At 41.3% G+C, this 21,520-nt stretch overlaps 1 protein-coding gene across 3 annotated transcripts in view; it reads right to left on the bottom strand.

The window, feature by feature from the left end:
* The window catches only part of PDZRN3 (PDZ domain containing ring finger 3), a 129,426-nt gene that overhangs the window by 12,870 nt on the left and 95,036 nt on the right, over positions 1-21,520 (bottom strand). For 2 of the 3 annotated variants that reach the window (XM_082768370.1, XM_082768369.1), the window contains exon 4: positions 2,318-2,568. In XM_082768370.1, the coding sequence (XP_082624496.1) occupies positions 2,318-2,568 (251 nt within the window). Of the gene's footprint in view, positions 1-2,317; positions 2,569-16,173; positions 16,426-21,520 lie in introns of those variants that run through there. The other variant, XM_082768371.1, reaches the window with a different exon arrangement.

The following is a 21,520-nucleotide window of genomic DNA, read 5'->3' as shown; positions in this document are numbered from 1 at the left end:
AGTTGCATGGGGTTAATTATATATACTGTACTACTTTTATACCAATAAATGCATTAGACAAAACTATGTGTATTATAAGAAGTATATGAAACATTTGACACCTGATGATGAATGAGAAACTTGTAAAGAGTCTGAACAGTTGCTTAGGGATTTTTCTCCAAATATAGAGCTGACTTGGGGAAAAATGTAGAAGGAATGGTGGCAAAACAGGATAATGGGTATGAGGTGACACAGCCAAGTGGGTAGGTATTTGCCAGGGTGCAAGATGAGAAGGAATATGAGATTATTTGTTAGCTCAGGTCATTTGCAGAGATGCACACAGAATCATCCTTGCCTGCCTGCATGGTATTTTTTCTTTGCCTTAAAGAGACAAAATTGTATCAAATGAAGTATTATAAAAATAATTTGCCACCCAGCTATTTGGATTTAAATCAACAGCATTTGTTGATTGACTTGAATGCAACAGGCTGTGCATAATGATTTAAATAGTACTTAAATATGCACCACTCTTTTCATGCTGCCATTCATTATTGGCGTGATGCTTTTTACAACTTGAGCTCTCCGACAGCTTCACTATCTACACTTTGCAAGTTTAAGCAGTGTAATTCTTTTGTGATCTCTCTTTTATATGCTGCAATTTTATATCTCCTTTTAATTCTCTGTTAACTAGATACATGCTTCTGTGTAAGTGTGAGGCTATTTAAGTAACAGCATCTGCTAAGTGGTTAAGTCACCCAAGTTGCTCTATGCAGGCTACATTTATTTAAATGGAATTTGGAAAAAAATGACATGAAACGTTAAGGAGGCTTTAGGCAGACTCCATAAACCTGCATTACTTTTTGTTTGCTTGCACTTGCTGGGTAAGAGAGTGCTTTAAAAGCTGTCTGACTGCCCTGGGATGGAGGGATGGCAGTGAGGCAGGCTGCGTGGTTAAGACCAACATCTAGAGCTCAAAGTGAGGCCAGCAGTTGGAACCTGTGTCTAATGGTCATGGGGCAATACGAAGCTACTTGATAGCACTGAGCTGCTATTATGCACGCGTGTTGCAACCTAAATGATTTCTCATGAATTAATCTTTGCCATGCTCCTAATGTGTTTGGTTTCACAGCTGGAAAGTCACAGGTAGCTGACGAGGTACTGAAAACCCCTCCTGCATATATCTTTGGGGGTCTGCAGGGTAGGTGCTCCAAGAATAAGTGTCCTCTCCACAGTGCCCTAAGCTGCACTGCCTGTTCTCTGCAAACACACTCAAGTCTAGCCATTTGTCAAGCATTTCCACTAATACATGCAGCTGTGCTTGAATTTTCAATGGGCTGGGAATAGGTGGCAATGCAGTGATGTGATTGAACCACCTTTCAAGTAATCAGCGCTGGGAGTCATGAAAGGAATACACGCTGCACACAGAGGCTCAGCTCCCAGCTGAACGTGCGGATGTTAACATGCCATAAAAGTCACCCAGGAGCAGCACAGGGTCGGTGCCTGTTTGTAGTCAGATCCTATTTCCTAGGAGCACTGACAGCGATGTCCGGAGGGGCGTGCTGGGGGGTGTTTGTGGGCTGCTGCTCACAGCTCAGGCTCCCGGTGGGGCTCTGTTCAGAGCCAGGACGTGCATGGCTCACAGGCTGCCACGCACAACAACTGAGACGCTGAGAATCTTTTCAATTACTTTTGACTTTGTGGAGGTATGTGGCAAGACAAGAGGCAATTTGCATGGATTCCTCGGGGAGCTGTTTTCCTCTGGAACAGCATGTGAGGGCGTGGTGTGTGTGCGCCAGGAGATAATTGTCATTTTTATTTGTACGTACAAAAGCATCAAGCTACCATTAACAATAATTAAAATTTGATTCTAAAACATCCATGACAGCACTGGTAAGTAATTTTAGTCCTAGAAAATAATTTATTTGAGTAACATCGCTGCAGGGTTATAATAAAGTAATTAATACACTGGAACAGAATGTAGCGACTCTTAGCATTACACAATTTATGGCAGCCATAAAAAATAAAGTTAAAACATAAGCAACCCAAAGAGGCAGTGAGAGGAATTACAAGAAGCAATAACTTTATCCATCAAATGCCAACAAAAAATGAGCTTTATGAGGCCGTGTTGTGACTCAGTGGCATTACTCATGTGAGTAATGGCTGGCTAATGTGTAGAAAAAGTGAAAATGCTTTGAGTTATGGTTCAGTGGTGTATGGATTCTGGCTACTTCTGGGAGTACACAGTCACCAGCAAGTAAAGGTGAGTTTGTGCACTACTTCTAACATGCCACGTTAAGGAATGCAAGGATTTTCAAGTGCTTCATGAACCGTTACTTACTCTTCAGGTAGGAGGTACGGGTCCAGCACAGAGACCGGTGGCGTAGGTGAGCCCATCTTGCTTAGAGCCATGATGTGTTCAAAAGTGATATCGGTCTGCGTGCCCACATCGACCAGCTGGGACTCGTGAGGAGTGAAGATCTTGGTGCGTGGGGTTCTCCTCAGGACCTGCACCACGATGGGCTCCTTGGCGGTTTTGAAGGCTTCCACTGCCTGCTCATGTGTTGCCTTAGATAAATCCTTCCCATTGACCTACGGGAGAGAAAAAAGCAGAACATGGAGAGAAAGTCAGCAAGTGGAGGATAGCTTTGTCAGTCCTGTTAGTTTAAAAGGCTCAGCTTCACCTAAGCTTACATTCAGCAAGTACTAGGAACTATTTATGCAGTGTTATGCATCTCTTTTTCCCTTATCACAGGAATGACGTAACAAATCCTGTGCTCTGCTTTTTGTTTTAATTCGTAGATTTCACTGGGCTCACTCTTTTAGCTAAAGTACAGAACGGCATCCCATTTGTTTCTTGCAGATTAGAAATCCCTCAGTCCTTGCTCAAACAAAACAAGTTCTTGATTCTCCTGTAATATGTCTTTGTAAAAAAAAATTAATTACTATTATTATTATTTTTTAAATCATTTAACCTCATTACAGAACTGTTGGCAGAAGAATCGCAATTACAGAGCTAGATATCAACGTGTACCAGTGTATGATAAACACCTTTTCAGATGAAATGTGATAGAAGTACCAGAAGTACCTGGTATCATCACAATAAAACCTGCACTGAAGGGTGGGCTTGGACATCATACTGAGATAGGCAATAGAAAAAATAAGACCCAATCATGGATGCTTTTTCAGAATCACTTTTTGTCTCTGTAGCTTGGCCATTTCCCATCCCCAGGTCTTACCACCATTACCTGGTTGCACGAACACTTACACAAAGCAGAAGACCTTTACTAAACACGACTGAGAGACCCAACCCAGAAGTACCAGTGCTAGGCATGCCAGACTCTGGAAGATGGGGGTCTGAGGTGAGAATTTGAACACAGACCACTCATATCTCCAAGGAGTAGTGAAGGTCCTGTTCATTGCACCAAAACCCAGATCAGGGTCACAGCTGCAAGTCCTTGGCAAGCAGAGAGATCTTTCCTGATCCAGATCCAGATTGCTGATCCAGACAGAGGTCCTGAGTACTATACCACACCAGCTTCTAGAATATGATTTAAAACTCTAAACCAAATATCCTGCTGCTGGTAGCTTTGCTTGTATCAGAGAGCACTTAGTTCACACCGTGCTCTGCCACGTTTAGTCCCATTACAGTAAGTGGGACCACTTGCAGAGCACCATTACTCAGTGCACTAACTGAATTTAGCCCATGCTTAATGTTTCGCTTGCAGCAAGAAGCTGGGCAATAATAAAGAGGGTTAACTTGAGTGCAGAATCGATTGAAAAGGCTAAATTCCTTCTGAATTACCTTGTGCACGTAACACTTATTATGCTGTCATCTTTGGTTTATCTTAGGGGGGCGATGACACCAGTTTTTTTTGTTGAGCCAGCTGAGAAGGGGAGGTGTTAGCATTGCATTTGCATTGCACAAACAGTTGTATTGACCGCAATCGCTCACAGTAATGCACAGCATGTAAAGTTTGGCCTGGTCAAATTAAACATCATTAACTTGCCCAATTGAGCAGATTACTTTAAAACAATTTGTACAGCTGTAAAATTAAGTTCAGCGTAATGTTTTGTCTTGAAAAAGGAAATGTTGATTATGGTTCCAGTTTTATTATTTGCCACAAATTAAATGTAGCACATTTTACTGTGTGCATCCTAATTATTTGGTACAACTAAATACAACAAGCAATCAAAGCAAAGAATCTAAATTGCAGCGAGCATAATGCTTTCCAGAAATGTGCTAAGAATAACTCTTGCGCAAGAAACTTTTCATGTGAGCTGCTTTCTATGCCTTTACGTTAAAAGCTGGTAAAATCATGCAAAGGATAGCTTCCAGGTTATCCCCTGGTATTTCCTATTGACTTGGATTATGTGTCTTTTAGTATAGGCCTGTTAAGAATCCTTAGGACACTTCATTGCTGCAGATCCAAGGGCTGGTATTGCCTTTGTGCTTTCATATGTGATTGTTATTTAAATAGTCAGACTTCAAAATCAGATTGATATAATGCAGGGAAGAGGCGGTAGTTGGACTATATCATAAATTGTTACTACCAGAGCTCTTTCCAAGTATTTCTGTGATATATGGCAGCATCTCATCGTGCTGGCGAGCAATTCTCTGGCCAGAAGCCATGCACACAACAAATGGTTTCTGGTCAGTCTGAGGATGCCTTATAAAAGACTGATTTCTTAACTCAGACTGGGTAGGATCCTTTTAACTCTGCAGGTTTTTGTTTTCATCTGCAGTCATAGCCAGTGTGGTGGACTGCTGACCTACCAGGCGTATCGAGAACTGCGCTAACACTGCCAGAGGTAGTCGCTGCACTGAGCTGTTGCTCCTAGCTGTTTGGGTTCTGAATGGAGAGCGATGGAAGAGGAAGCAGTGATGGAGAAGCATGTTTTAAAGTGGGGAAAATTAAATTTAAAGTGGGGAAATTACACTGTTTAAGCACAGGTCCTTAAAAACCTGGATAATGGAAACTAGTAAGTCTCAAGTCTGCTTCTGTGTACCTGGCCAAGTTGCTTTTTGGTCCAGAAAAGGCAGCAGGTGTTGGTATGTGATTTCTAGTGGCACAACATTCATGACAATGGCATCTCAATGGCCTGATTCTGATATCTATGTGGAATTAGCACTTGTGGTTACTTTTGAGTTCTTATGAAACTTTAGCAAATAGATGATACTGATTCAGGTGTTCTGCTGCTATCTGGAAGATTTGTCACAATTGACAAATTATTCCTGGTGCTTAAAAGCCACTGAATATATGAATATATCTGTGCAGTTTCACTTTGTTAAAAAAGTGGTTCTGTAATCATAAACGTTATTCCTAATGCTGCTGAATTATACTCAGCAAAATTCTCCCTTATAAATAGTTACATCTGAAATAACACAGAAGGAAAAAATCCATGCATATGAATGCTTCAGAAGACTGCCAAAAACCTACAAATATGCATAATTTCTTAAGAACCTTACATGCCATGTGACAGAGACAATGGGATCTTTCATGGCAAAAAAAAAGATGGATAAATTAACTTGTCTGAAATGTTGAAATGCTTAGCTTTTGGGCCTTCTTTGCATTGGGATTAAATTGAATATGGAGAAAGCTGCAGTTAAACTCAAGTGTAAGGAATGGGCCTTGATGAAATTTGTGGTGGAGCCAGACAGTAGGCTCAACAACTGCGTGAGACACGGAGAAAGATAATGAGAATTAAGACTACAAGCTGAAGAAGGAAGGGATGATAGACTTTTTAAAATAGAAATTATGTGATGATTATGCACTGAACATTTATAGTGTATGCTGTACTTTGTACTGCTCTGTACAAGAGTAGGCTGCAGAGGGCATGCTAGCTAAAATCTGCCTTGTAAAGGCAGCAAGAAATCTATGGGTACACCTGGCATAATCCTGTCTGGAAAGTCAGCATCTCCTAGAAGTTTTCTTTCACTACTTGGAATGACAATAAAATAGTCATGGAGTTTGATTTGATGGTCACTAAAGTCACTGGGAGCTTTGCCTTTGCAATGCGTTAGGCTCTGATTGAAGCAAAGTACTACAGCAAAACAAAGCAAAATGTTACAAAGCCAAGTAAGCCACCAGCAGTCGACAGGAATGGCAGAAGTCTGACAGTGTAAAGGAAAATGCTGTCAAGGTCCATTACAGCACACATGATGTATATTTGTAATCAGGAAGGGGAGATCTGATAGACAAGATGCAACAGAGGAGACCTGACACAAATACAAATGTCCCACCAACCAAACAAATGGAAATGATGTTGGAAACTCGCATTTCAGTCATGGGGCGTTTATCAATTTCTATTTCCAAGAAGTAAATTGTGATAAAAAAGCAAACAGTAATTCATAAAAGGGAGAAAAAAAAAAGTCAATATGCCATATCTGGCCCAAACCAGAAGCATTATACGATCTTAACTATGAGGCTGTACCCTAAACATCAGAACAGCACGTGACAGGAGATGTGAAAGCAACAAGTATAATGCAATGATGCTTCAAGATCAGACTTCTAAGAGCCATGAAAAAGGCTAGAAAATTTTGAATGCTACCTTGGAGGAGACAAACGCACAGCAGTGTGCAGTAGGACTTTGCTGGCTGTAGTCTTGGTAAGACCCAAGGGGATTCCTGAGTGTTTTCAAATCGCTGTTGCTTGGGTAACTACCTATTAAATAGTTTGTCAGCTACAAGATTTATGACCCACATCATCCGATGTTGGATGCATACACAGCATTCTTCTGGAGTACGGGATGCTGCAGTACAGATGGCCACTGGTGCTGTTTTGCTGGGGGGGTAAAGCAGGCTAGTTGCTACTTGGTTATGGCAGACATAAACTGGGAGCTTCCTAGGTATATCAAAATGCACCGCTTGTTTATATAGACAACTAATTCTTATTTTATTTCTTTCTGATATAATGCTTATGAAAAAACCAGCTGTTATTCTTTTTCTTTCCCTGTGGTAGAATTTACACCACTAGGTTATTTACACTGGGTTATTTGCACATGTTTAAGGTAACGTTTTCTTGAAAATGATTCCTTGTTTCCCCCCTTGCAGCCACAAGGACACCGTGACCACGAGTGGCTGGGAGCTGTGCAGACTTGAAGAGAAAATGTGAGGGCTGCAGGACAGGGACATGCGGGAAGGCGATATGCAGAGGGGAATGAGGCTGGACACTCAATGAAAGCAGGTAAGGAGCCTTGCACTCAAGCATGTACAAATACCAGTTACAATAGCATAGATGAAGTAGCTCTGGATGTTTGCAAGTAGAAGTTAACTGAAAGGTGAGAAAGCCAGAAAATCCCTTAGTATAAGAGTTTACTGGCATACTTATAATTATTTTGTACCTCATTCTTGCTTAAATAACGTATAATGTTTGTTGGGTTTTTGAGTTATACTACAGAAACTAGAAAGGTTTCTGTAAAAGAAAAGTATTTTTCCATCCATCAAGTTAGACCGATTTTTATGGGTTTAATGTCATGAATGGCAAACATTTGTATGCATTGTACAGCTTGTTGGTTCTCTGCTTCACAAATGTCACAGAGGAAAACTTTTTTGCTTAAGAATGAGTAAGCAGCTTTTCTTTGTAGAAATTCATGCAAATCCTTGGGAAGTGCACTATAAAAATGCTAGTTCTGTTCGGCTACAGACGTCTGTGTTCCATTTAAAACGCTCTTTATGGTCTGATTCACTTCTTTAGCAAGTTCTTAAGAAGTCTGCATATTAAGAAAAAGCAGCAGAACTTTAAAGATTTTATAGAAACTAGAGCAGCAAAAAGCCTATTTTCTAAACCTCCTTTTCCTCAGGAATTGGAAAAGGAAGGTTCAAAATATAGGTTAATTCTTCTTGCTGCTCCATCTAATCCCTCTTTTATTTCCCTCATATGGACAGTCTCTCTTTTTTTTAAAAAAAAAAAAAAAAAAGAATTGTTTAGTAATAGACTGTTTCCATGTGTGTGCATTTCCCTTCTGCCTTGTGAGCCATCCATGACAAAATAGTTAAGACCAAAGAAAAATTCTTTACTTAAGAGTACAGAATACATTTGTTCTCTAAACTGTTAACTTCCAAATGGAAAATCTTGGGAAAAAGACCACTGAAATAAAGGAACTTTTACTCTGTTAGTAATTAGCACATTTACGAATTAATGTTACAGCACCAGTACTGCACACTGCATACTGAACTGTGCCCGCTTCTGGTTGGATTCTCAGGCTCTGCTCCTATGTATCACAGCTCAAAACCACAGGGAACTTTTATCAGTTACTTCAGTGAAAACAGTTTTAGACCAATGCTGGGGTGTCTGAAACTCTTGGACTTTCTCTAGATACAAAGTTTACTTGGAGCCTTTTTTCTTGCATATGCATTTATCTTGTTAAACGATCTTATATGAGGGCAGAAATACTTTAAGGTATCTTGTCACCATTAGAAATGCAACCTTTTGCCTATCTGTTCATGGCTTAATAGCCCTAGTCAGTATAAAACATGGAGACAAGTTTACAGGCCCTCCCTTTTGAATGCCTCTTTCTGCCGTCTCAGTCGCATGACCCAGAGGGAGCCAATCAATTATATTTATGAGCGAGGGACAAATGACAGCCGTAAATACTCATGACTTGCTAATGAGCAGAATTCAGTGACTGCACTTACCCACTTTTGCTCATTTTCTAGATTTGCCCATGGTTGTGGCAAACATGGGCAAATGTTCAAAGACTTATGCTTGTGCAGTGATGTTACTTGGAAATGCTGCCCCCCTCCTCAAGTGTGCTTTCACAGGAGGCAAAACTTGTATCTGTGTACTTGTCTAGTACTGCGAATTGTACCTTCTTTGTGAATGAGAATTTTCTTTAAAAAAAATGTGTGCTTCTGTATTTACCTTTAAAATACAGACTTCTGTAACAAGGGTCCCCATGCAGGTACAAGACCCAGAGGTGTCTGACTGATGTCCCGAGTTGTCTCCTGTCATTCCAGCACAACCTAACTGCAGTCAACATGGGTGTACACCAAGTATATTGCACAATGATAGTAAATAGCATCAGAGCATTAATCTGATTACATTATAATGTTGCACAGATTTCAGTTATATCTGAGTAATGTAAGAAACCAGCTGTGTTACTGAATCGGGTCAAAAGTCCCTGTAGAACAGTAACTTTTCCCCAACAGTGGTATGTAGAGGGTGCTTTGAGAAGGGTGTAAGGTGTACTCGGAGGGACCTTTCCCCTGCTATGTCCTCCCAGCATCTACTGCTAAAACAGCTGACAGTGTAGCAATCAAAATACCTCAATTAAAATCAGAGTAGTGCAAGCTGGCATATAGCTTAGGCCTTAAAATAACACTAATATTATTTTAGTAGTGTATCAGAATATGCAAGCACAGAACAAAAGGCAGTGCCTCCTCTGGAGAGCCTGCTCTGAGCAACAAGTCACAAGGAGTATTGTATGGATGAGAAGATGAAACAGAAAACAAGTCAGTGTTTTACCCAAAGTCACCAGGGTACACCAGAACCAAAACCTGCACACTGAAATTAAAGGCAGCCTGCTTGAGAACATTCAAATTGTCAGCGTTCCCGTTTCTGCACTGCTGCTCACCATTTGGAGTTCCTGAGTCCATCCTCCCACTCCCCTCCCTTCTTCCACGAATGTCCCACTGATGTAAAACAGGGCAAAGAGCACTTGAGGACAGCTCTGAATAGAGCTGTCTTGAGGTTGCTTATCTTGTTATGGAAGTTGCTGCCAGGATGAGATGGAAAAAATGCCCAGTGCTCCTCTCTGGGAACCCAGCAGGAGTGACAGATCCATCTGGGGGCAGCTGGGGACCTGCTCTTTCAGTGGCTACCTGGTGTCTGCAGGGCAGGCTTTGTGATCCTGTGCCATCTGCCTCCAGAAGCAGGGCCGTGCGTTCAGCTGAGGAACACAAACCTCCAAAGCTGTAGTGTTGGTTTAATTCCCACCAACACCAACTCATCTCTGCCCTTTCAGTCCATGCTCCTTGACCATGACCTAGAACTTCAGTAGTGTGCTACTGGTGTACGGAAGAAAACCACCTCAATTTTCCTTTATTTGGTTAAAACTGATAGCAGTTATACAGCTACAGTAAGGTCAAGTACAAGGGCTTCTGTTGCACTCTGCAAGCAAGTCTGCTAAATTCAACAAGGCTTTCTTATCAGCTGTGATCTTTTAATGTTTGGATGCTAAATTTCTCAGAGATGGTGCTGTTAGGTCTAATTCAGTCAGTGTAAATGAACATGATCCATGAAAATGCGTTAGCCAAGTATTGCTTTAGATGTACAGATTACCTTTCTGTGAAGCATTTATTTCTCAAGTGTTCCCAGGGAGTCTGATGGTGCTGTTTGGAAAATGCTAATGAGCACAGCTAAGGTGGTTTCTCGGGGTAAAGCCAGGTGAAATTTCAGCAATTAGAAATGAAATCAGAAAGTGCCCAGGTCCTGTGCCAGTGGAGAATGTGTCCCATCACCTCCAAGGCCGTGTCCAGAGTTATCACCTTGCTTCAATAGTCACTGTTTGGAGACTATTGAAGGGTTGTGTATGTACGTAGACAGTGAGGTATAAGCATATTTTCCATTATTTATTCTGCCACCCTCCTGTCAAATGCCTACGTGGCCACCTGCTTCAGGAGGACTAGCTGGCCCTACCTCCAGTCTCTGAGATGAACAGTGCCATTTCTGTGAAAATGTAGAGTTGTACTGTCCTAGTGAAAATGAAGCGTGACCTTTTGTTTCATTATTAATGAACACAACAAAACACATTTATTAAAGCTGCACTTTTTCATTACTCCATATGTTTCCTCTTTCCCAGCCCATGCCTGACATGTGACAGTAAGGCACAGAATGATTGTCCCTGGTGCCTTCTCCCTTGTGGTTTCTTGCCACCTGCTTCATAGCATTAAACAGATGTATAAGTGTAAAGCATTACAAAACCCATCTTTTCAATCATTTATCACTTAATAATAATAAAAAAAATCCAAATAGAGTTATGCTGTGGTTAAGCATTTTATCTGCTAAAGGTAACGAAGAAAGGCACTGTAGATTTCAGGAAGATCACGAAGCAGTAAGACATTTCAGGTATACAGTAGGTCAAATTCGCCACTTATATCACAGGTGACCATAAGGCATTTTGTTTATTTCTTACCGCATCTTGTTTATGTTCCTTTAATGATCAAAATATTCCTCTAATATGCAATAGAGAGTATCTTCTAGAGAAAGCCTAACAGAGGCATTGCATTATTCATCGTCAAGTGAAGAGGAAAATTTCAATTGCCAGTTTCTGGTAAATGTCTAATTAAGAAAGGGGACTTCTGAGCCACAGACAGGCGCCACAATCATTAAAGGGCAGTTTTCTGAAGATTATGAGTCTCCAGTCTGTCAAGCAGAGTTTTTCTACAGCTGAACTAATTCAGCGGTAGAAAACCCTGTCTAGAACAAAGCCCTTGGAATTAACATCTTGTTTAAGCAAACACATGCCTACTTTGAAGTAAGTGTGGTAGGTTCACAACTGTTATTGAGGTCAAGTTTAATGGTAGCGAAGTGACAGAGTCTAACTTCAACACTATCCTTAATTTCAGCTGCAGTACAAAAAATGTATGTGAGAAGTATTTGAAGCCATACCGTGTATTTCAAATAGACCAGTTTACTACAGTTGGTGCAACCAGTTCAGTTTTAGCGTTGAAAACTACTGAAATGTAGCCTGGCTAATTCTCTGGCTGTGCAGTTAAATCTGAGGGTGTGAAAAGCCTATATACAGATGCAATTATTTGTGTTTCCTGAATCTTACAGTTGTTATTAGGATTTTCTCTGAGACAGGTAGTTGCTTTGGCAGGCTCCAGTTTGGCTCTGATTTGGGATAACATCATAGCTCAGTGAGGTTGAAGTCTAGTTAGACTGTGTCCTTGAATCAGTCTTTCTTAACAACTGATTGCTTTAGTTTAATTTTTGCAATTCCAAGTGTGTGAGTGGAATTGTAATGGCAAAGGGAGCTGCATCAGTGACAGCTCAGTGCAACCGCCTTGTGTTAGTGCTGCTGAGGGAAGTCTCCTTGCAAGTGCTGCTGCTGGAAGCTGCTGATGAAATACAGCGTTGGTTATTTCTTCATCGCTACCATCTTCTCATTAGCACAGCCATTTGACCTTGGTGTTTATATTACTTTGGCCACATACTATCTTAGTCATGTTTAAAGGACAAACCCAGTTTGCCCGCTATTGTTATTACCAGTGCTGTCGTTTACTTGTCTCAGATTTGTGCCAGGCCATGAGCATGTGAGCAGAGCTTTCAAGTTACTGAAACACTAAAAGGTCATTGCATCAACTGTTTATTTATATATGAACTTTAGTATTTGTGGAAGGTGCCAGCTCAACAATCACGGAGGCAGAAGTCTTCTGACCTCAGATCATTTGAAGCAAGGGCAGTGGCAATGTGAGCTTGTTTCCTGCCAGTGTTTCTATCCTTATTCTGGAGGGACAGCCTGGAGGATTTGGTCACCGTGCTCACTTAACCCATGATTTCTCAGCTGGAAGTGTCAGTTTTGATGTTTTTATGATATCTTCCCACCCTAAGACCTGGATGAGCTCCATCATCTTGAATCTCAGGGAACACCTTTAGACACTGCCTGTCCAGATAGAGGCATGTGAGTTAAAATCCTACGTCCTTGCCCTTGGAAATATTAGGTGCTTATTTAGGAAATGGTTTCACTGTGTGCTTACCTCCCAGACTGTGTGTAAATGTGCGCTTAGGGTGAAATAGGTACTCAGAAAACAGAGGTCCTAATCACTATTTTTTATTTTACAAACTCTAAAGCTCTGCCTCAGATGACTCACTCTTCTGTAAATTTCCTTCAGTGGGATTACTTCCTGTTCCCCAAGGGATTTCCCTACAAAGGGAACACCTCTTATTTCTGCTGTTTGTATCCAAGTTAGAGACATTGAGAAAAGCCAACTGGAAAGAAAACTGGTCTCAAACAGCTTCTGCGTTTCATGGTTTCACTCTTAAGAAAATTCTCCCCCCTTGTCTATTTTCACAAACTTAAAAATGTTCAGAAGAAAATTCCCATTTAACTAGAAAACCAAACTCTAGTGGCACATAGTTACTTCACTTCACATGCTGCATGCAGCTGGGAAGTGAACCTGAGGGTACGTCGCTGATACACGCACAGCGCAGTGACACTGTTCTGCACCAGGAATCCAAGCTGCCCCAGTCCCCTTTGTATTCGCGATACAAAGCATTGATATGCACGGCTACAATAGCCTTTAATGACTAGGTGTGTTAATTTGCTTTTTATTATGTGATTAAAGGTCCAATAAGGTATGTGTTCAACAAGAGGGAAGACCATTGTTCTGCATCATTAAGCTCACAGCAGCCCAAAAAGAAATTGTAGGCAATGTGCCAAAGCCCTTAATGAAGAGGATCTCTTTGAATTATCTATGGATGAGGAAGGGATAAAGCCTGAGCCCTGGTATATTTGATCCTCTTTGTGCTCTCTGTTATGAGGACTTACGGAGCCAGACGTACCAGACCTTCTGGAATTGTAATTTATTGAAGCATTATTTTCCCAGCCACACTAAAGCTCTTGGCCTAATAGAGAAAGTGTAGTTATGTATTATTATTAATTCTTGCAAGTGTTTTCTGAATTCCTACACCTCGCAGTCATTAACCTTTTAAAAATAAGGCTAAGAGGATTTATCTGTAACAATGCTCAATATTTCCTAAAACCAAATTATGTACATTTTGTCTACATCAGACTTGAAAAAAAGCTTCTTTTAGTTTTCTCCAGAATGGCAATGTCAGCTTATCCCATGATGTTAGGGTTACATGGATGATATGAAATAAAACCTACTGTAAGAGGTATTTATCGCTGCTAACATGTTTTAAAACTTTCATCTCTTATATCCTGTTATTTTAAATGAAGATGATGCTTCATCTCCTTTACCATTAAATTTTTACTGATTGTGCTTAAGTTGTATGAAGATGCTTTCTGTAGTTCCAGTGACATTTAATTATCTGGACATAGTCCCTAAGCTATAGCATTCCCTCCCACCTATCTTGTGAGACAGAGAAATCGAAGTAGTATCCTGTTAAAGTAATTTTGCACAATAATTTGTATTTTGGAATAATCAGGGATTATAGTCTTAAATAATTCAGATTTTACTATGTTAGAAATCCTGATTTTATAGGATTACATGCACCTTTCACTTCTGTGGGAGCTGAGGGTACTCCGACCACGTTTCCCCAAGGGTCTCTCTCTCTCTCTCTCTTTCTCTCTCTCTCATGCCTAACATTAATCGCTGCTGCTGTGCACTGAGCCACCCCCCCTGCACAAACGAGGCTGCAGGACTTTGCAGGTTGGTTTCTAAATCCAAACTCCTGCCAGGGAGCTGCACCTGCAGTCAGCACCGGATAGTTTAGTCATCTCAAATATCACTAGGACTGTTCCTGCGATGGATTTTAAGGGCACGTATTTAAAGAATGGTGCCCTGCATCTGTTGGGAGATGTTAGTAACTTCCAAAGGTTCCCTGCTTCCATCATTTCACAACAGAAATTGTGCAAGCTTCCTAAACAATTAAAATATTCATAATTTGTTACTGTCGCTGTCTGCTCTGGTTGTTGCACTTCTGAATGTGATTCACTGATAGTCATCAAACCCAGACTGCAGGAAAACTTGGTGACCTTGGGGGATAAGTGACTATTCCAGCAGCCCCAGCAGGATGCGAACGGAGGGCTCACACAAACGCTAACTGGCACCAAGTCTGCTATTGTGGGCAGCATCTGAAGCCCGTTCTCAGTACGGAGCCATGTCCAAGAAATCTGATTATCTCTCTCTCAAATTCTTGCCATCGTCACATGCATAGCAGCTTAGCAAGTGGAAGTGAGTCGGTATAAATAGAAATGACAGTAAGCGTGTCTTCCGATTTGTTCTCGCAAGTTTTTTTTTCCCTTCCACAAAGCCCCAGTGTCCTTTGGGTGAGCGACTGGGAATTAGATCAAAACTGCGTGTTTAAAATTTAATCACTTCCCTGCTAGCATTACACACAAAACACATATATTATTCACGGTGTTGTCAGTGACATCAGGATCTGTGATCAAACGCAGGTAGCACAGCGAGGAGCCCTGGGTTTTGCTGTGCTGCGACGCTGAGCAATACCCTCTGCCGGCAAGCGGAAAACATGACAGCACCGGGACGTGTCACCCGCATCAGCCCTCGTGTCACTTGGTGACTGTCACACTCTCTAACCCACATTAGGAATGGCGAAGTAGTAAAGTACAATGTGAGAGAGCTGGGAGTTTTCTGTTTGTCTGGAGTGTTCAACTTGCTTCAGTTTTCAGAGGTTTACTACCTGCCTATGTTTATGTCAGATCACTAAGCATATGTCCCTTAAATACCTGGCTGTCACTTTACTTGGTTCCATCACACTTTTGGGGTCCAAATTATATTTAGATGTGACAGAACAAGGAATTTCAGAGACAGAAAGGAACACAGAAAGATAGGAAATGGGTTTTTTGTAACAGAAGTTGGTGTTATCACATTTTTTGAAAAGTTATCAGATGCTTAATCACAGAATCACAGATTATCCCAAGTTGGAAGGGGCCCACAAGGATCATCAAGTCCAACTCCTGGGTCCCCAGAGAACCACCCAGATCAGATCTGCAGGGTATTGGTTTTAATCTGCTGTCAGTTCTAGCTATCTGTTAGCTGATATTTCTGCACACAGAGGTGCAAGAACTGGACATAAAAACTTACACTGACAGGAGCAGTCACTTAAAGGCTGGATTCAGCACTGAATGAAGGCATCGCACAGAAAGTGTCTGTGTGTACTTGTAAACAGAGACAAAACCTTTTGAGCATTAATCATTGCCCATGTCTTTCCTGACTTGTTCAAAGAGTGTGTGACCAAGCCATGACCCTTGTCAAGAAATTTTACTAATGCATGCTAGAGAAATAAAGCACAGTGTCCTATTTCACGCCACAAAGTTCTGTGAAGTTTGACATATAATAGCATGCATTTACATATTTGATGTTCTGCAAGTGTAAATGGGAAGGTAAAAACATGATAATTATCTCACACACATCAAATAAGGCAACAGACACTTTCATTACCATTTGTATAAGCAATTCTTGCTATTCTATTTTCCCTGTCATCAACAGGGCTCACAAGCCTAAAAGAGAACATTTGCTTTTAGAAATGAAATCTAATGCTTTACCTGACAAACTTCATACAGTAATTTGTACTGTTCTTCTTGCTTCTGTAGAGTGCACAAACTGCATCCCATGTTTAAACAAGTGGCAGAAATAATCTTCCTTATTCAGCAGGGCAGCCACAGAAATCTGTTAACAAGCATGCATGCAGAAATCCTTTGGAACACCCAGGTGAGTCGGCTGGCCTGGAACAGTTCACAGTGCTATCGCACTGGGTGCTGCCGAGCAACTGTGCTCTTTTCTTTAGAGCTTTCCCTCTTCCCTGGCAGTACACAACACTCCCTCTGCTGCTCCACTCCGGCTGCCGTGCTGTGCTCCAGTGCGCACGCTATATACTGCTCCTCATGCATATTAATCAGCTCTCATTGACTATTCATAACAGACAGTGATACAGAAGCTATAATTGCCAACTATGACAGCTGAAATTTCTCTAATTAACAGGCAAGTGCTTCAGTAGCAGGCATAATAAAAGACACTAACAATTTTGTAAACCATTTTGTAGCAATTACAAATAAACATGACTACATTTTACCATGGTCCCTCAGGATAATTCTTAACATATTTAAGCAGACTAGAAGTACGTTTTAAATGTAAGTCACAATGCAATGAATCCAACAGCACAGAGCTCGGCAGTGGCTGTGGCAGAGTTGAATATGCCCAGTAGCATTTATTTTTCTCTCATACTGTGGTGGCATCTGAGAGGCTCAGTTTTATAGCAGGAGCTGACTGAACTAGGAATTTACCAAACAACAGAGAAAGGCCATCTCTATCCCTAAAGCCTATGCACAGCCTTAGGACTTCGCTACAAAGCAATAGAGATGTTACTGGTGGATGTATGTGGATATAGAAGAAAAAAAGAGAGCCTTAGTTTAATAGTTAGAGGTTAGCCTTAGTGTAAATTTATACGAACTGAAAAATGGCCATTCATGCTGCTTTCTCTGTCTGAATAGTGTAAATGACAGGTGTGCATATTATTTGTTTGATTAAATATCTAAATGTTACCAGATTTTAAAAAAGACAATGAGTGTGGTGTGTGTGACTGTTCAGTATTTGAGTGCCTCGATCCTCATTAAAATGGTGCCATAGATGTAAAAGGATAAAAGAGCAGCGAACTGCCTAACGAACTAGAAAAGTACCCACAAGTGTAAGCTTTATGGATATTTCCTAGTCTGTAGGAAACACTACATTGTGATATGAGTCGGATGGACTATACTCTTTCAAATTGTTTAAACATTCAGAAAGCGTGCATTTTTACAATCCTTATTTCGATCTATTCTGCTATGAAGATGAAGCCACAATAGCACAAGAATGAGACAAAGAGTTTAAATTCAGACATGGGTGTTTATGGCAGAGGGCCTGGGTCTCAGACTGTGGTTGTCTACCTGGTTTCTGACTGTTGGCTCAGCAGATTTCTGTAAATGACAGTGGAGATTTTGTGTGAGGACACGTTCAGCTTTATGTCCCAACGATCCAGAGGTATCCTGCTGTAGGATGCCCAGCCATTGCCACAATGGTACTCACTCACAATTTGCACTGAAATTATCAGCTACTGAAATGCAGTTTAGGCTATGCTAGATGTGACCAACTAGAGACTGTGCCAGGAAGGATCCTAGACACCCTTGCACTCCAGAGTGTGTTTGGGTGCCTTCCCACCTCAGGGAAACAAAGAAGGGAAACATCAGAAAGCAGCTAAGGACTCCAGCCCTGTGCTGTGACTGGGATGCTTCTCACTCGAGGTTCCTGCTGCGATAACTTCTAAGGTTAGAGCAAGACAGAGACTGCCAGATCCTACTGCTGGCCCTCTGTGCTGCAGAAGGGTTCAGGGTTTTGCTGTTCGATATACTTCTATTCAGCTACATACTAAGGGCTTTTCAAAGTTGGTCGACAGCCAGCAGCTGAGAATTTCAAACAACTAGAAGGCTCCTGCAAAAGGGAATTAGTGCTCCCTAAAAGCAGAAAAAATAATGATAACTGAATTAAGAAAACAAGGACCCTAGCATAATTGTAAAGATGTTTATGGCTTTCATTAGATAACTTTTGGTTATGCAATTTGATAAAGTAACTTAAGGTCAAATTTTCAAAGATGTTGCCTATGTTTCTTTCTTTTTTTTTCTTCATGCAATTTTGTTTCTTCTTAAACACTAGTTGCTATTTAAATATTAAACTTTAGTTCAGGTGGCTGGGTTCAGTCAAGAGTTTTTCTCAGAAACAGCACACAGCTGGATATGTTAAGAAATAAAACAAACATGCATGATATCTCAATTGCAATTTCAATTGAAATGCACTCGTTTATTATTTTTCTGTGGTGATGTAATGGGCTGTAAGAGATAATGTTCCATTGTATCTAGTAAATGCCACTGAGACCAGTAATAATCTGTTTGCAGAAAGATTCATCTGATTTGAAAAGATAATCTGTACATCAGGCCAGGAGAGCAAGTCCAGCAGAAGACTGTTTTGATGACCGAGCGGAGCTCTCCCCTGTAAGTGATGCTTCGGGTTCTTCAGCTAGCAGAGCAAGCACGCTGCTGAGCAGCAAGCAGGGTGGCTCAGTGGTGTGGCTGGCTTTGTTGCACTGTTGCTCTGGTAAATAAGCCAGCCTGACAGTCAGGCCAGCATTTAGCTCAACAAAGATGTTTTTCATTATCGAAATCTAATTCATGTTTCTCTGTTCATCTCATAGGCAGAAACTGTGGCACTGCCTCATGTTAGTATAGCCTAGTTTTTTATGGTACTTTGCCAAACTTCTAGCATTTGGGCTGAAAACTTCTATTCTGGGCATTGGCCAAGGCAGATTTTTGCTTCAGCCGTAGTGCTTTAGTCATTTCCAAGAGTAAGAGTACAGAAAGAAATACACTGCCTGCCCATGTTAAGAAATTCTGGATACGTTTCCTTTGAGAAGGTTTTAGTATCGGTGTAACTTGAAACAAGAACTTGAAGCCTGGCACAGGGATGGTTTGTGTTGTCCTTGTTGAAAGCTGCTAAATTTGGTCAGCTTTTCAGCTGCCGCACCGTGCATGTTCTGGGTAAAAAGCTGCTACAACTTTTCAGTTTAACTTCTATGAGACTTCTTCGATGATGAACCAACTCTAGAGGAAACACCAGGAGGTACGAAGAGGCCCTGGCACTGCTGTTACCGTTCCTAATTGCTCTTTGTGAGGTTCAGGAGCTGACACCAAAACCAAAAAGGTCTTTTTGGTGTCCCTCACGGCTGGACTCAGGCAGCCTGACAGAGCCACCTGAACTGCACAAGGTGGGTGCAGGTGCTTTATGACACACACACGTACCCAGGCATGTCTGGGGGTTACAGAAAACCATTAAACACGTGCTGTATGTGGTGGAGGTAAACTGGCCTCCTTCGGTTTGTCCGGATAAGGCAACCTGTCACTGGATCTGTCACCTGTGTTAACGACGTGTCATGTGTGGTCTCGCCAGTGTGCCACAGATAATGAGCTTAACAAAATGGGGCTGCAGAGGGGACGTCTTATATCACATATCATGTAAATATTACAGTGGTCCCAGCTGAACCCGAGCAACCCAGACTGAATGGGAAGTTAGCAAGCCAGCTGACTAGGAACAATGGTAAATAGCCTCTGAATGCACAGGGTGCCAGGAAGAGCTTTCATTAGCATTTATCTAGATTACTTGCTCCCTGACTGATTACATGTGACCAGCGCTGCAAAATCCTTTTTACCAAGATACCTGGCTCCAACTATCAGGCATTCGCTTTGGTGTCCAAGGGCCAGTTTCCAAGGAACTGGAGACAGCAAGCATCCCCAGCGCCTGGCCCAGCGGGAGCAGCGGGGTGTCCTCAACAGGGTGCGGGTGGCGGCTGGGAGGGAATCCTGTCCCAGCACACAGACCCGGTTTGCTTTTTGTCTTCTTCTTAGCTGCAACCTACAATCCCTCAGCTCATAACTACAAACCGAGTTTAAATTTTGCTACTTAAATGTTTGATTTATTTTTTAATTAAGCCTGTCAGGTGTTGGCAGGTAAAGGGAACGCACAAAGCCTGTGCACTCGAGGTGCTCCGTCTGCACGGGTTGGTGAATCAGAATAAAGAGGGAAATAAAGCGCCCACAGGGGACCGGCACCCTGGAGGGGAACATTATGAGGGAACTCAAAGGCTAAAAAGCACTCTCTGCCAGCTTTTCAAGGGTAAGGACTGACGCTGCCAAGTGCTGGCTCCTAGACAGCAGTTCCCACCAGCAAGAATAAACTCACGTCCTTTGTGCGAGGAGCAGATGGCACATAGCTGCTCCCCAGATCTGGGCAAACACCAAACCGTTGCACTCAGTTCTGGGAGTTCCTAATGTTTGAGCGGTTGACTGCAATATTAGTAATGGTTTGGCATTGTTTATTTTGTTTCTTTAAATGCGAGTTGGCTTTGTTAGCATGTAGTAACTATTTAACATTGTGTTTTTGTACATATACTTAGCAAATTCTGTTTCAACAAATGATTCCTATTTAAGCAGTGTGATTGTGGAAATGTTTGCTAAATGTATCAATACTTTAATTACTTTTCTTATTTTTACAAATATTTAAGACTTGAGAGAAGCAAAGGCTAGGAAAGAGAGCAGCTGTGACTTTATAAATAATTCTCGCATTCGCATGTTACATAAACAGAAGTCAGGAAACTGTACAGATTCTGATTACATAGGGTGGTGTGAAAGAAAACTGTTCGTGCTACACAACTGGACTTTAAAGCAAGTATCTGGAATTTTTCAAAGTGTTTCAGGGTGCTTTTTAATTATAGCCACTGGGTTGCCTCTATTAAAGCTTGAGTGCCTTTTTGTTGAGAATGTGTTGAAGTTCTGTTTCCCTGTGTTTATTTGCAAATTTTAAATACCACAATCCACTGATAGCTGTGAAGTGTGTGATTCTTAATACTACATTTAATTAATATGGCTCTACTTTAAAAACACCTTTCTAAAAAGTCCTTTGTTGAATACTTGAAAGCAGACTAGGATTTTCTATGGCATTGTGCAGGCACAAAAATTGAATACATACTCAAAATGTAATAGCAAAAAGATCTCAATTCTGCACCGTTTTGCATATGGGCAGAGCAATCTGCCTGTGCACTGGAAGCTTCAAGACTTGAGCCAAAATATTTAAACTAAAACATACCACAAGAGAGGATGTGAAAGCAAATGTAAAACGTTGGCTTTATTCCCATCAGTTAATGTTGATGTCTTGAGATCCTTATTTGCTCTACTTAGCTTCTCTGAAAGAGTTCCAATTCTCAGAAGTAACTTAAATGAAATGATATTTATTGTTAAACCATTGAAAGAACTGTTCTGTCCTCTAAGCTCTTTAAAGAGTCTGATATCTTCTTAATTCATGCCGCTTGAGAAA

The sequence above is a fragment of the Aythya marila genome, assembly GCF_965140915.1.
Source record: "Aythya marila genome assembly, chromosome: 10".
In the NCBI taxonomy this organism is placed as follows: Eukaryota; Metazoa; Chordata; class Aves; order Anseriformes; family Anatidae; genus Aythya; species Aythya marila.
This window is presented reverse-complemented; position numbering and strand designations above follow the sequence as displayed.